Consider the following 13,700-nt stretch of genomic DNA (forward strand, 5'->3'; position numbering starts at 1 on the left):
GAGTTCTGAGAGTTCTTTTTTTATTACAGAAAAGAATTGCGCTCTGATTACCTCTATATCTTTCTGCTGTTCCTTATTTACTATCAACACTATTAATTCATGCATTTGAGCTGAGCTAGTGTCCTCTGCACTTGTTCTGGGTGGGCTCTGCGTTTCCTCCTTATGTTTCCACATTTGATTCTTTACTGCAGATTCTATTAAATCAGGGATTTCTTTTTTTATTTCCAATCTGAGTTCTTCTATACCTTTCCACTGTTTCTTTACTTCAGAAGCCGTTGATTCATTGCTTTCAGTAGTTTGATTCCCAATTTGTTCTGTGTTAGTGTCCTCTGCATTTGTTACGGGTGGGCTTGTGTTCTGAGGTTGCATTTTGTTCCTTCTCGTCATTGTGTGTAGCACTGTCTTCTGATCTTTGTTGTAGATCTTGATTGTAGTTATAACCTTAGCACATACTGAAGTTTAATTGCAGATCTACAAAGTTTTGATTTTTCCAACTGTGCCTGGCTTGGTTCTGGCTGCTGTGCTCAGCTCCTTCCTGCTGCTGCCCTGAAGGGTGAACCTGTTGTGCCCCTGTGGCAAGATGTTCTGCTTCTGGACTAGCTTGGTGGTTCTATCCTCTACACTCTCTGCAGGGATTGCAGCTGCAGGGTTACACGGCAGGCATGTATTCCAGGCCTGAGCTGAGCCTGGAGGGGACAAGGTGGAGTAGGGGGCACAGGCAGCTCTCCCACACACTCACTGGGCCTGGGCTAGGACTGGGTCTGGGGGTTCCCGGAACGCGGCAGAAATTCCTACCTGGCGTGCAGGGGGGGGGGGGGAGGTTTGCTGCGGAGTAGTGTGGGGCGTCCCAAGGAGGTGGAAGAGGGTCTCACCCAAGCTGCACCTGGGCTTGGAAGAGTAGTCTGTCCCGCTGGTGCAGGGTAGCTGGAAGCTCTCCCACACACTCATAGGACCTGGGCTAGGACTGAGTCTGGGGCTTCCTGGAGTGCAGCAGAAATTCCTACTCGGCAGGCGGGGTGGGGGAGATGCTGCGGAGTGGTGGGGGGCGTCCCAAGGGGGTGGAAGAGGGTCTCACTCACGCTGCGCCTGGGCTGGGACAAGTAATTTTTCCCACTGGCGCAGGGTAGCAGGAAGCTCTCCTACACACTCCAGTATCCTTATCTTTTTCAATATCTCATCTGCATATTTTTAGAGAGTCATTTTGTTGCCCACGAGATTTGGTTTCTTAATCACTGGACACTTAACCCTGAGCAAGTGTCACTGAGGCAGGGATCTTTTCAATGAGTCAATTCTGATAATGAATAAATTTGATAAAGTCAGTTTTATGTTTCCTGCTGTACTATCTTACAAAAATTAATGATCAATTATGCAGTTTTTAGTCATCCTTTATTTAAATAATTAAAATACTAAGTGGTTAATACCCTGTATGATTTTAGGGAGAATGAGAGGTGCCTAAAATAGAGAAGATATCTTATTGTTAATTACAGTAATAATCACATATAATTTTCTTTACTTTCAGTATTGAAGCAAGTTAAAAGAACCATAGGAAGTTTTAAAAATAGTATATAATCTCATGTGCCTTGTAGTCACCTTTCCTGGTCAGCAGTGTCTCATTACTGAAGGATTTTTCTACGACTCAGACTTTGTATGTTATATGATTGCACTTAAGTTTTAAATTTTTGACATTCCTTTAGAATCCTACAAAATTCATTTCAATTTGTGTGTTCCTTCCATATGAGCAGCCTTTCCTAGTGAGTCTGTCTCCAGTGGGGCTTCTACCTGTGTTCCCCACGTGTTCTGTGCAGTCACCGGTATCTTTCATTTACGCCTTTGTCGTTGTCTGAAAGCACCTTGTTTATTAGCTTCACTTCACTGCCTGTTGTGGCCACCCTTGTGCTACTAACACTGAGAAGAGTGGCTGTCACCTATTGGGTGTTCTATAGGATTTGCTGACTTTTGACATGAGAACGAGTTCTCTGCTCTGGTTTTGTAATCCATGTGCCACCAAAAAAACAGACAAAAAATGCTTGACAAAAGAGCCAGCTCTCTTGATTTTTGAAAGAGAAGAGTATAACTCTTCAGTGTCTCCTAAGTTAACATTAAAAGAATCTTAACCTTGGGAGTCCTGTGTTGCATAATCTTTAGTCTTAAGCATTGGACGCGTTTTCTGATCAGAGTTATTATCAAAATTATTTTTAAGAATTTTTCTTTTTGATATTTTTATGATAAAAATTTCAGGATTTGCACTGTGTAGCTTCATCTTGGGTCACCTTTCAGATTTTATTCTTAAGTTTTTAAAATTGTCATTAAAAACACATGTGATCACTCTTACACTTAAAGTGTCTGGAACAGCTTCATTAACAAGGCACTGAGCCATGCATTGCACCTCCATAGCCCCTTTACCTCACTCAACTGAAACTTCCATCCGATGAACAGTCTCTCTTCACCCCAAGGTGAACCCCCGTGTGCGTCCAGCTGCCTGCCCGTATCTGCTTTTGTCTTCTGTGAGATGAGCCACTGTAGATATCTCCTGTGGTCTTTATTTTATGGATGATTGTCATTGGAAAGAATTTCTTTCTGATTTATAGTCATGATTTTTCTCTTAAAAATGAGTTCTGTACTATACCTTTGAAAGTTGGCTGTTTCTGTTGTACAGTAGGGCAAAATAGTTTTTGAAGATGCCCTTAAATTTCATATGGAAAACTTAATGACCTTTTTAATCTGTTTTGTTTTCTGTACTAAAAGTTGAACCCAGAAAATGATGAGTTTTATCTCCAGTTCTTTATTTTATTTTGATACAAGATTTCATTAATTTGTCCAGGCTAGGCTCCAACTTGTGATTCGCCTGCCTCAGCCTCCCAGGTAGCTAATAATGGAGACATGCACCAACACACCCAGCACAGCATGACTTGCTGTTTGTGTTCCTTAATTACCCCTCACACAGAACATCTTTGTCAGATCATTTCTGAGAGGGACTGCAGCTATCTCATGACATCATGAACATCAGTAATTCTATTTTAAATTTATAAGAAATTAGTGAAAGTAGAAAGCTTATAGGGCATATCAAAATACAAAATAGATAAGTGGACTGCTGTATCATATGTTATGGCAGCTTCATAGATTTTCTCTTTCTTTGTTCTGTGTTGGTTGTTGCCTCCACCTGACCTTTGTTAAAAGTATATAGTGACTGTCACCTGCCTTGAGAAAGAATGACATAAGGTGTAACTGGCCGCATATTATCTAGAATGTGTTTCAGGCTGTTCTCCGCATCCTCTGGTTATCTGTTAAGTAAGTGTAACACACCAGTCTCATCTTCATTCTAAGGGTGCATGGCTGCTTTCTGTTTTTAAAGCAGAAAATTCCTCTTATGTGAAGACATCAGTAATGACTTTACTGCATGCAAAACACCACTGTTATTTTTAATTAGTGTTCATTTCACATTCATCCTGATTACATTCAGGTTTCAGTCCGTCTCAATCCAGTTGTCATCATTTTGACTCTGCCTGCCCACTTCCTTCCCTGCCTCCTCATCCAGAGCTCTTTCTGTCTATAAATTCTACCTCCTTTTTTCCTAACTCATCCCCCTCACTTTGCTCTTTTAATTATGTATATCGTAGGTCTCTTACTTTAGGGAAACCATGCAATGTTTAATCTTCTGTGTCTGATTTATTTCACTTAGAATCTTAGTCTACCGATCCATCCAGTTTTCCTGCAGATGACTAAGACTTACCCTGCTTTGTGACAGAGGAGCATTCTGTTGTGTATAAATGTGACATTTTCTCTATCCATTCATCTTTTCTTTCTTTCTTTTTTTTGGGGGGGTACTAGGAATTGAACTCAGGACCTCACACTTGCCAGGCAGACAGGCAGACACTGGGTCACTGAACTATATCCCTGGCTCCATTCATTTCTTCTAAGATTTAGCTTTTACAACTTGTACAACTGTAAACATTGATATGCTGTAATATGATGTCCTTATCTCTTTCAGGAAGATACTAGAGGAGGTATAGCTGGAATTTCTAGTTTTAGTTTTTTAAGGAATGCCACACTAATTTCCATAGTGGTTGTATTAGTTTACATTCCCACCCACAGTGTAGGAGAGTTCCTTTTCCTATACAACCTCACCAGCATGTTTTTATTTGAGTCCCTGATGATAGCCATTCTTTCTGGAGTAAGATGGAATCCCAGTGCTCCTTCAATTTGCGTTTCTGTAATGCACAAAGAAGCTTAACACTTCTTCCTGTAGTTATTGGCTGTTTAAACTTCCTCCGAGAAGTGTCCATTCACTTCCCTCGTGTGAGGTGCTATGTTAAACGCATGGTACCATCCGCAGGGGGCAGCCCCCAGAGATGGGGAGGCTGAAGCCTCGCCACTGCTCTCCCGTGGTGGCTTTGGAGCAATGTAGGGATTCCCTAGGTGAACAACCCAGCCTTTTCTTTAAACAGAAGAACAGTGTGCCTTGCCGTCCTCCAGGGATTTCAAAGCCACAACACCTTCAGGTAATTTCATTCACAAGGTGTGGTTTTGTGTCTGGCAGAAAGAAGCATGAAAGCTAAGAGCTCTAATTCTGTGTTTCCCACTAACTTATGGATATTTTTCTTATGGGGGGGGCACAGGGGTTCTTTGGGCTGTGTTTCTCCCTTAGTGAAATAAGTATAGTAATACTGTTGCTGTGTCTCATGCCATCATCCTGAAGCACAAATCTAAGAATAGTGTATGCTTTAAACGAACTTTGCTGAGTAGCAGTTGCTGTGTTGCACTTTCTGTTAACAAGGTTTGTATTCTGATTGTTCTGAAGCTAATTAAACTCACTTCTGTTCTTTCATTGTAGGCTGGGGCATTACATTTGTGTCAAGATTGTATACATTCCTTCCTTCCTTAATCTGATTATGAGCTCTACTAACTCTGATTCTATAGCTTTAATTCTGACTCTCTCTGTTGAAATGCAATTTAAAGTTAAAGCTTGAATCAAATGATTGACACCTAAAAGAAGTTTAACCTTAATGTATGACCCTTATTAACTCTTATAACCTGTCATCATCTAAATTTTGTGATATTAAATATCATTGAAAGTAAAAGATCTTAATGTAATATGTTTGTGTCTAGAAGTGAATTTTTTTCCTCAAAGTTTTATGAAACTGACTTATGGAGGTTTTGTTTAAAATTTTCTCTATTTTTGTATACATAGTTTTGGTGGGGTTATATTCAGGTTTTTATTCTTTTTCTTCTCACTCTCCCTCCCTCCCTCTGTTCTTCTTTCCTTCTGTCTTTTGTAATGGGGATTAAACCCAGGGTCTCACACATAGTAGGCAAATGCCCTGCCAGTGAGCTGAGTCCTCAGCCTGGACATAATTTTAAGACTATCATAAATGCTGTACACTTTTTAAATTACTGCTCACGTTGATTAGAATAAGAGGTGGGAGATATTCTGTTTGAGATTCTAAATGCCAACATAGTAAAATTGGTAGGTAAAAGTGAAATAATTCTTCTGAAGACATTTGTGAACAAATCTGCTGGGTGTGGTGCTGCACACCTGTACACCCAGCACCCAGGAGGCTGAGGCGAGGATCGCTGCAAGCTGGAGGCCAGCCTGGGTTATGTAGTGAACTCAAAGCCAGCCTGACCTACATAATGCATAATGAGACGTTGTCTCAAAAGAGAGAAATGAACATAAGTTGCCTTGTCAGGGGAGCTTGGGGTTTCCCCCCTGTGACTTGGGCACGGTGGTGTCCCTGCCTCTTCGTCTTAGCAGCAGTTCAAATCCCGGCACCAGCCAGAGATGGTGGCACATACCTGTGTCCCTAGCTACTACTGGTGAGGTTTAGGTGGAGGATCGGAAGTGCACAGCCAGTCTGGGAAATTTAGTCAGAGCTAACCCCCCCCCCCCCCCCCCCACCAAGAAAAAAGAGCTGGAGGAATAGCTCAGTGCAAGGGCCTGGGTTCAACCCCAGAATTACAAAAAATAAAAAATAAGCTAGACAAAGAAGCTAGATAAAGTAATTGTATATTAGTGCTGATCATAACTTGGGTCTCCATTTTCTTCTCAAAGCAAGTAATGGTTAATATTAAGTTGACAAAATTTAAAGGGAGACATACGAGGGATTATACCCTCTTGGTTCTTTTCAGTTCATTTTCTCATGCATTATCTAATTTCATCAGTACAGTGATCTATTGAGCATGTTGGAATATTTAATAGAACAGTCCCTTTCACCCATTGTTCGTCTTTTCTTATCTTTGGAGGCCTGTAATGTTCATTGTCAATGAAAACATGAAAAACATACATATTTAAAATATAAATGCCCACCCTTCATCAGATAAGTAGAACTATTTCAAACCAAAAGTGCATTTTTGTTGTTCTGGTTCTCAAAATCAGCACTAATATCTGTTGTTCATCTCTGACAGTCTTATTGAATAATGCAAATCTATATTTGGTTTTCAAAGTTAATAGTGTTACATCCAGATTCTTTCAAAATGCATCTTGTCTATGGTTTTATGGTTTTCAAGCTTCTGTATTTGGAAGATGACTTTATTTTGTCTATCTCATAAAGTATGTTTAGTTCTTCAGCTTCTTGTGCCATGAGTGACATAGGAGATATTGACCTTTTTTTTTTTCCTTTTTTTTTTTTGTGTGTGGCTGGCTCAGCCCACCCTGGGAGTGGTTCTTTCTCGCCTGCCTGAGCAGGTGCTTTAGACCGCTGAGCTATCTCACTGGCCTAACCATGTTTTTTTTTAATGAATGTTTTAAATTAAATATAATATCATTATATTAATTTAACTGGTACATTATCAGTTATTTCATAATACTAGAAGTAGTTCCTTAAAGATGTCCAGTATGATCTTGAAGATGCGTGATTTAAAATAAAAGGTGACCAGCTGTGAGGAGCCCTGAGAAGTGAGAGCATATTGTATTAGTCTGTGTCAAGAGTGTTAGCTATCGGGAAGAAGGTGCCCTTATGCATGGGTATGTAAGTGCTGTCAAGGAAAGGGACGTATGTGGCTTAGCCCTTGTCACATTTTTGTCTTCTGTAGGCTTGCAAAAAGTAGTTGCAAAGCAGTTTTTGCTAAAGATTTCCAACCACTGTTGCTTAAATGTCTGTGTTCCTCTTTCATTTTTCTCCTCTCTAATGAGGTATTTACAATTTGGGTAGCTGAATACACTTCTTTTTGTTACTCTCTGTTCAAAATTTTCAGAAATCTCTCTTATCTACAATAATTCCAAAGATTTTGATGTCTGTAAGAATTTGAACTCAGTGTCTTTCTGGTAAAATCATTTATTTATTCTAGTTAGATTGATACTTTCAGCAGATGTTTACTGAATGTTCTCTGAATGCCAGTAATGTGCTAGGGCCCAGGGGTCAGCAGTGCACAGGCTTACGGTGTTGGTGTTTATTTTCTATACAAGGAAAAGAGACTATAAATGAGTAAATAAAGGACGATAGTGAGTTTGACACTTCGGAGAGAACTGATTGTTAGAAATAAGCCTGTCGGGTTCCCTCTTTCCTGGTAATGTTTTTAAATCACTATCTTTATCTCTTGCAGGCGAGACAGCCCAGATTTGAGCATGAGTTCACTGACTAGCTATGTAACTGTTGGCAAATTATTTCTCCTCTCTGTTTCTCAATTTATACTAAGTGTATATTAATAGAAAATCACTCATAGGATTCTTAGGAAAATTGAATCAGTTAAATCCACAAGTATGTAAAACAGCACCTGATATAGTTAAAGACTCAATAAAAATAATCTACATAAAGGGCTTTTTTCTCTTACAATATTTCCTCAAGTGGAAGTGTATAAAGAGGCAATGTGCCCAGTACAGGCCCATATGTGACTCTTAAGCTGGGTGTGGTAGCTCATGCTGAGAGTCCTAGCTCTTAGGAAGCTGAGGCAGGACGGTGGCAGGTTGCAGAGCACTTGCCCAACTTACTGAGGCTCTATCTCAAAATGAAAGAAAACGGCTGAGGCTGTAGCTCCAGCACAAAGCCCTGGGTTTAATTCCCAGTACTTGGGCACAGGGGATCCCCCCTGGAGGATCATGCGTAAGCCTTATATTCACTTATCTGACAAAACATTTGTCGTGATTGTGTTAAATTGAAGGAAAAGAACACAGTTAGGGTAGTCTACATTCTATTTGCTCTACTTTCTGCTTCTTTATGAGGTGTGCTAAGCACAAATTAGTATCTTACCCACTTAGTTCACAGTGAACAGTTCAGACTTATTTTCTAACAACTTTAACTTGCAAACTGTAACCATGAAATTGTGTTCATTTTGGGACTATCTCCCTTCTCTCTAAAAACGTAATCCATTAAATTCACTTTTAAAGATTTCTGTGATGACTCTTCCACATCTCGGTTCTCTGTGCCTGCCACAGGCCCCTCCAGCCCTCGTGCATCATGCAGCCCCCTCTTTCTCTATTCAGCTCCGTCTGGCCTTTCAGCCTAGCATGCACATCACTGCCAGACTGACAGTCCTAGAGCCACCTTTTATACGTTGCCCAGGCCACTGCCTTTGATCACTTATCCGAAGAGCCCTGTGCTACCTGAGTTGCTTCCTTCACGATGACCTGGTGTCTTTTGTCCCTGCCATTGACACTAGGTTCTCTCCATGAACCAGTGTTCTTTGTACAGCTCTCTGTGGTCCACAGCCAGCAGGCTCAGTCCTCTAGCCAGTGCTGGGCTCCTGTTCGTTCCATACCTTTGTCCCTCCCACTTTCTATGCAGGAATATAATTGTTTTCTAGGCAGGAGTAGCTCAAGTTTCTCCTTTTCCAGGACTCTTTTTACGTAGTTCACAGCATACTGTACCTTTCCTCTAAAACATACTGATTGACTCTCACATTTCTATACTAGTGATATGAGTATTAAAATACATCATTACAAACATGGCAGTTGTAATGTGTTTCACAGAATCACTAGCAGTGCTAACTTGAAATACATGCTCAAAAAATGATCATGTCACTTGCAGACTTTGAGGGTGAACTTTTTTCTTATGATTTCCCCCATTTATTGGTTTTCCCTTTGGTTCGGTAGAGGCTGCGAGTCGAGCCATCGTCCAGTTTCTGGAGATCAATCAGAGTGAAGAAGCCAGCCGAGGATGGATGCTTCTGACAACTATTAATTTGTTGGCATCCTCTGGTCAGGTGAGTTCTTAGTTTTCATATTTAGTACATTAACCTTTTCATATTCCCATAGGATTTTGTTATTAAATTTATCTTCATACCCAAACATGGTATTATAACCATTCAGGTGCTTATAACTGTTCTGAAATAGTATTTTATCTTTTCATCTCTTGATGCGGAGCTAGGTATTTTTGCACTGTATTGATGAGGAGCTGCCTGGGGTAGAGTGATGGTTTCCATCTCTGTGGTATTGTGAGGCGTGAGAACTAACACGTTCTTACCGTACTTGGGCAGAAAGCTAGGATGCTGTGGCCAGGGCACAGGGTCCCGGAGTTCCAGGGCTGTCCTTCGAAAAACTCCACTTAAGAGAAACTCTGCTTTAGAAAGATCAAATTCATCTAAGGTCGCTTAGCTACTTATTAGTAAGTGACATGAAAACACGTGTACATTTTTCTGAGTTCTGTAGAAAATAAGGAACATTGATATTTTCAGGCTTGCTAGCCTGTTGCCTTCTCACTTGTTTGCTATAGAGATTGTTTACGTCTTCCCAAATCAGCTTTAACTATATGTCCTGATACATAGTGCTTATACCTATTAGAAGGCCATTTGGATGCTTTGGTTTTGCTCTTAAGTTTTGGGACAAAAGAAGTTTATTCAGCCTTTTAAAATCTCTCCAGGGTTCAGCATAGTGAGTGCTACCCTGAGGAAACCCCCAGTCCTGGGAAGTTGGGCTTTTGGTCACGCTGAGCAGTCTGGAGTCCTAGAAGAGCATTGCCTTCATGTGTCTGTGGCTGTTCTGGATAACTGACAGAATGCCAGTTGTGCCCCATGCTGTTGAGAATAAGCACCTGTCCACCACTGTGTCCACATTGGGTTTATAGTAGTATACATAACCTTATGTGCAATTCAAATATCTAATTTTAATTTAAATTATTCTTTGCATTTAATATTAACAGCCTTTAATTGTAATCTTCTAAATCTGACTGGGGTGTTCTCAAGGTGCTGTATCTCTCCTCTTCAGTTGTGAGCAGTCTGTCTCTACTGTGGTACCCAGCACATGGTAGAAACTCAGTGTGGGTTTACTTAATCATACACAAATGGAGAAACAGCCTTAAGAGTGTAAGAAAAGAATCAGGACAGACCTGATCCTTGTCACTTACAACAATGACAAATGCTGCCAAATACTAATTTGGATGACAAATTATACTTAAAATCCATCAGGGCTAAGATGAAAATGAAAAATCATACTGCTTTGCTTAACAGAAAGGAAAAGCTAGTAAAAACATAACTAGAAAATGGTACACTTAAAAGCAAATTGTTGTAAGTTAAGCACCTTTTCTCTCTGAGTGCCATTTTCTGGCTGTTTGCTGGCCATTGGCTGGCAGTAGCAAAGTACACGTCAGAGTGAAATGTGGTCCTGACTCAGCATGCAGATGCCACAGAGGAAGGAGAGGGTCCCGTACAGTACAGTCATGGTGTGTGTAATGCTATGAAGGCAAAAATGGTAGAGTTGAACATTTGAAGGTCAGAGTAGGAGGAAGGATGAAGACTTGAAGGATGCTTGTGACCAAGCAGACATTTAAGCTGGGTGTCCAGGAATAATGAAGGGCAGATTGTTTATAGAGTTTGGAATAGGAAGTGACATTGGATATCCAGGCCTGGGCCTCGCAAAGGAAGTTCCTGAAGCCCTTTCTCCATCACCACTACTGCATTTGTTCTGGCCATCTCTAACAATTTTCTGTTACTTTCCTAATCATCCTCCTTCTGGCCCTCTGGGTTAATTTACAGTCTTCGCTACTGTCAGTTAATTTTCTGAACCCTGACCATCACTTGCTTGTTCATAACACTATGTTAAGCATCCATTGCCAGTAACAGTCGAGCTAGAATGGATACGAGCCCACTTTCAGGTTGTGGAACATGCACTTTGGATCGCTTAGGCAGCTCTTACACCCAGCAAGGTGTGTGAAAGAATAAGCCTCAGTGGCTTCCTTTGTGAAGCATGCACCATGTGGTAGAAGTGTCTGCCTTAAAGAATAGAGGAGCCTGCCTGTGTCAAGGCCGTAGCCTCACACCTGGCGTGCAGTGTCTCTAAGTGAAGAGGAACCACTGTTACTGTGGCTTCCCAGGAGTCAGCAAGGCGAACTCTGGTTCTTCAAGTGTACAGCATACCTCATGGCCTAACTTTGTCTGAGTCTTCAGGTGGCTTCTCCCTTCATTTAATCCCCTGTACTTTTCTCTTACATTCCTGGCAGTGTTGATGATTCTCTTTGCTTTTGGCTTATATGTGCTGCCGTTGTCAGACTTAAGAGATTAAATCACAGTTGCTTGTGGCTCTACTGTTGCTAGCGGACATCTCTAGGGCAGAGTTGCTTCCTTTCTCCATGCCCTGCCCCTGTAGATGCTGCCTGGCATACCCTAAAGCGGTGGTCGTGAACCTTGTAGAACTTTCAGTATTAGCAAACAACTGACTGAGGCCCACATGCCATAGCTTCGCCACCACTGCTCTAGACAGACATTCGGTACGTGTTTGATGAGAAAGTGGATGATCAACAGTGATGCCAGGAAGACTTTATTGCTATGTGATTTCTTATATCAAACTCTCATGGAAAATTTTCATAATTCTTAAATGGATATAAAATATTTAAGTGTTTAATTTCCTCCTTTGGAAAGAAAACAGTACAAAGATATACTTGTGTTCCTGATGCCTCAGTTTCTCTAGTGTCCTTCTAGACCCAAGAATCTGTAAGATGGATACAAATAATAATGATAGTAAAGCAGCTACTAATATATTTACTGTTTAATATGTCTTTGCATTTGTTATATAATCATCATGCTAACCCTACATTATGTCTCACTGTATTTTGTAAGGGACAAATGTGAGGCCCAGGAAAAGTAGTTTGCCCATGTTAGTTATTTATTGCCATTTCCTTAAAATCCCAGAGCTTATGCTCTTTAAAACATGCTGTTTCTTAATGAATAACTACCAGATTTAATGAGTAATTTACTGTGTAAAAATCCAATCTCAGTGTTTGATTTAAGCAAATTTGTCTAAATGGAAAATTATTTCTTAGCGTGGAGTTACTTTTAATTCTTAAATCCAATTTTTAAAATCACTATTTTTCTGCTTTAACATTTGTAAATTACTCAGCTGTATCAGAAAATTGCAGCTATGACTGTCTGTCCATTCACTTATTTATTGATTTGTTTTTCAGAAAACCGTGGACTGCATGACAACGATGTCAGTGCCTTCCACCCTGGTTAAATGTTTATATCTGTTTTTTGACCTTCCACATGTGCCTGAGGCAGTTGGAGGGGCACAGAATGAGCTACCTCTAGCAGAGCGGCGGGGACTCCTCCAGAAAGTTTTTGTACAGGTAGGAAAGGTGCTATGTGCCTGGGAGGGGCATCTCGAGAGCCCAGCAACAATAAAGTTGGCGCCCCGGCCAAGCAGGCCTTTCGTTTTCATTATGTTGTAACCTGGTCTCATCATTGCAACATTCCTTGTGTCAGCAGAGAATATTGAAGTGTTGTTTTGGGGAATATATAAGTAAGGCAACAAGTTTATTTCTCTGAACAGATTTTAAAATTACATTTGATTTTGAAATTACAGTTGATATATCAATAATATCTCTAAAAGGAACTACCCAAGGACAACTTTTTTGACACTCATATTAAGATTTAGGTATTATTTCTTATAATATCAATTGTTTTCAGTTATATCACTGTCTTAGTTATTTTTCTCATAACTGAGACAAAATACCCAACACCTAAAGTTATAGGAAGAAAGGTTTATTTAGCTCACAGTTTGTGGAGGCTTCAGTCTGTAGTCGGCTGGCCCCAAGGCAGGGTGGCATGGTAGAGGGGCATCACATAGAAGAAATGGTTCATGACAAAGCAGGACAAGCAGAAGGCGGCCAGCAGGGAAGCAGCAAGCAGGAATCCACAGCAGTGTCCTGCTTCTATCCCTTGTATTCTGTCCACACTCCCTGCCCTCAGTCAAGGCAGGTAGCACTCGCACCTGGGATGGGGCATGCCTTATTCTAGCATTGCACTATAAATCAGTGCTAGTAGCATATCCTTAATCTAAGCGTCACACTGTAGGTCCAGCCACCTCTGAAAAGCTCCACCTGTGATCTGACGAGCTTGCCACTCGGATTTATCGAGTAAATTTTTATTCACAGGTTGAGAGGTCTTGAGTCTTCTTTGAAAGCCAGCCTTAAGGAAGTTGTTGGTAACAAAATACATGTAAAAAATACCTTCAAGCTAAGATGACTTATTCATATATCCTCTTCTACTTGTGCACAGAACTGAAGCAGTGTGAAAATTCTTTCACTTTCAAAGATCTATTTTGAATCTCTTATCCCCCTAAAGCTGTTCTTTTAAAGAAAGTTGCAGTACAGATTAAGCCTGAAAGTAATAAATTGAGTAAAACATAGACAATGAAGGGGAGTTCTGTTTCATGTTATCTTAAGCCACAGTGTGTTAAAAAAAAACACCATGGGCGGGGCTGGAGAGATGGCTCAGTGGTCTAAAGCACCTACTTAGAACAAGCTTGGCAAAAGCATCAGGGACCGTGGTTCAATCCC

The 13,700-nt window shown here is 40.7% G+C and overlaps 1 protein-coding gene across 1 annotated transcript in view; it reads left to right on the plus strand.

The window, feature by feature from the left end:
• Positions 1-13,700, plus strand: part of Wdfy3 (WD repeat and FYVE domain containing 3) — a 311,759-nt gene that overhangs the window by 135,863 nt on the left and 162,196 nt on the right. Inside the window, exons 5-7 of the mRNA XM_023712946.1 lie at positions 9,026-9,135; positions 12,327-12,488; positions 13,216-13,277. Coding sequence (XP_023568714.1) covers positions 9,026-9,135; positions 12,327-12,488; positions 13,216-13,277 — 334 coding nt within the window. The remainder of the gene's footprint in view (positions 1-9,025; positions 9,136-12,326; positions 12,489-13,215; positions 13,278-13,700) is intronic.

This window comes from Octodon degus, unplaced genomic scaffold, assembly GCF_000260255.1.
Source record: "Octodon degus isolate 3935 unplaced genomic scaffold, OctDeg1.0 scaffold00028, whole genome shotgun sequence".
Taxonomy (NCBI): Eukaryota; Metazoa; Chordata; class Mammalia; order Rodentia; family Octodontidae; genus Octodon; species Octodon degus.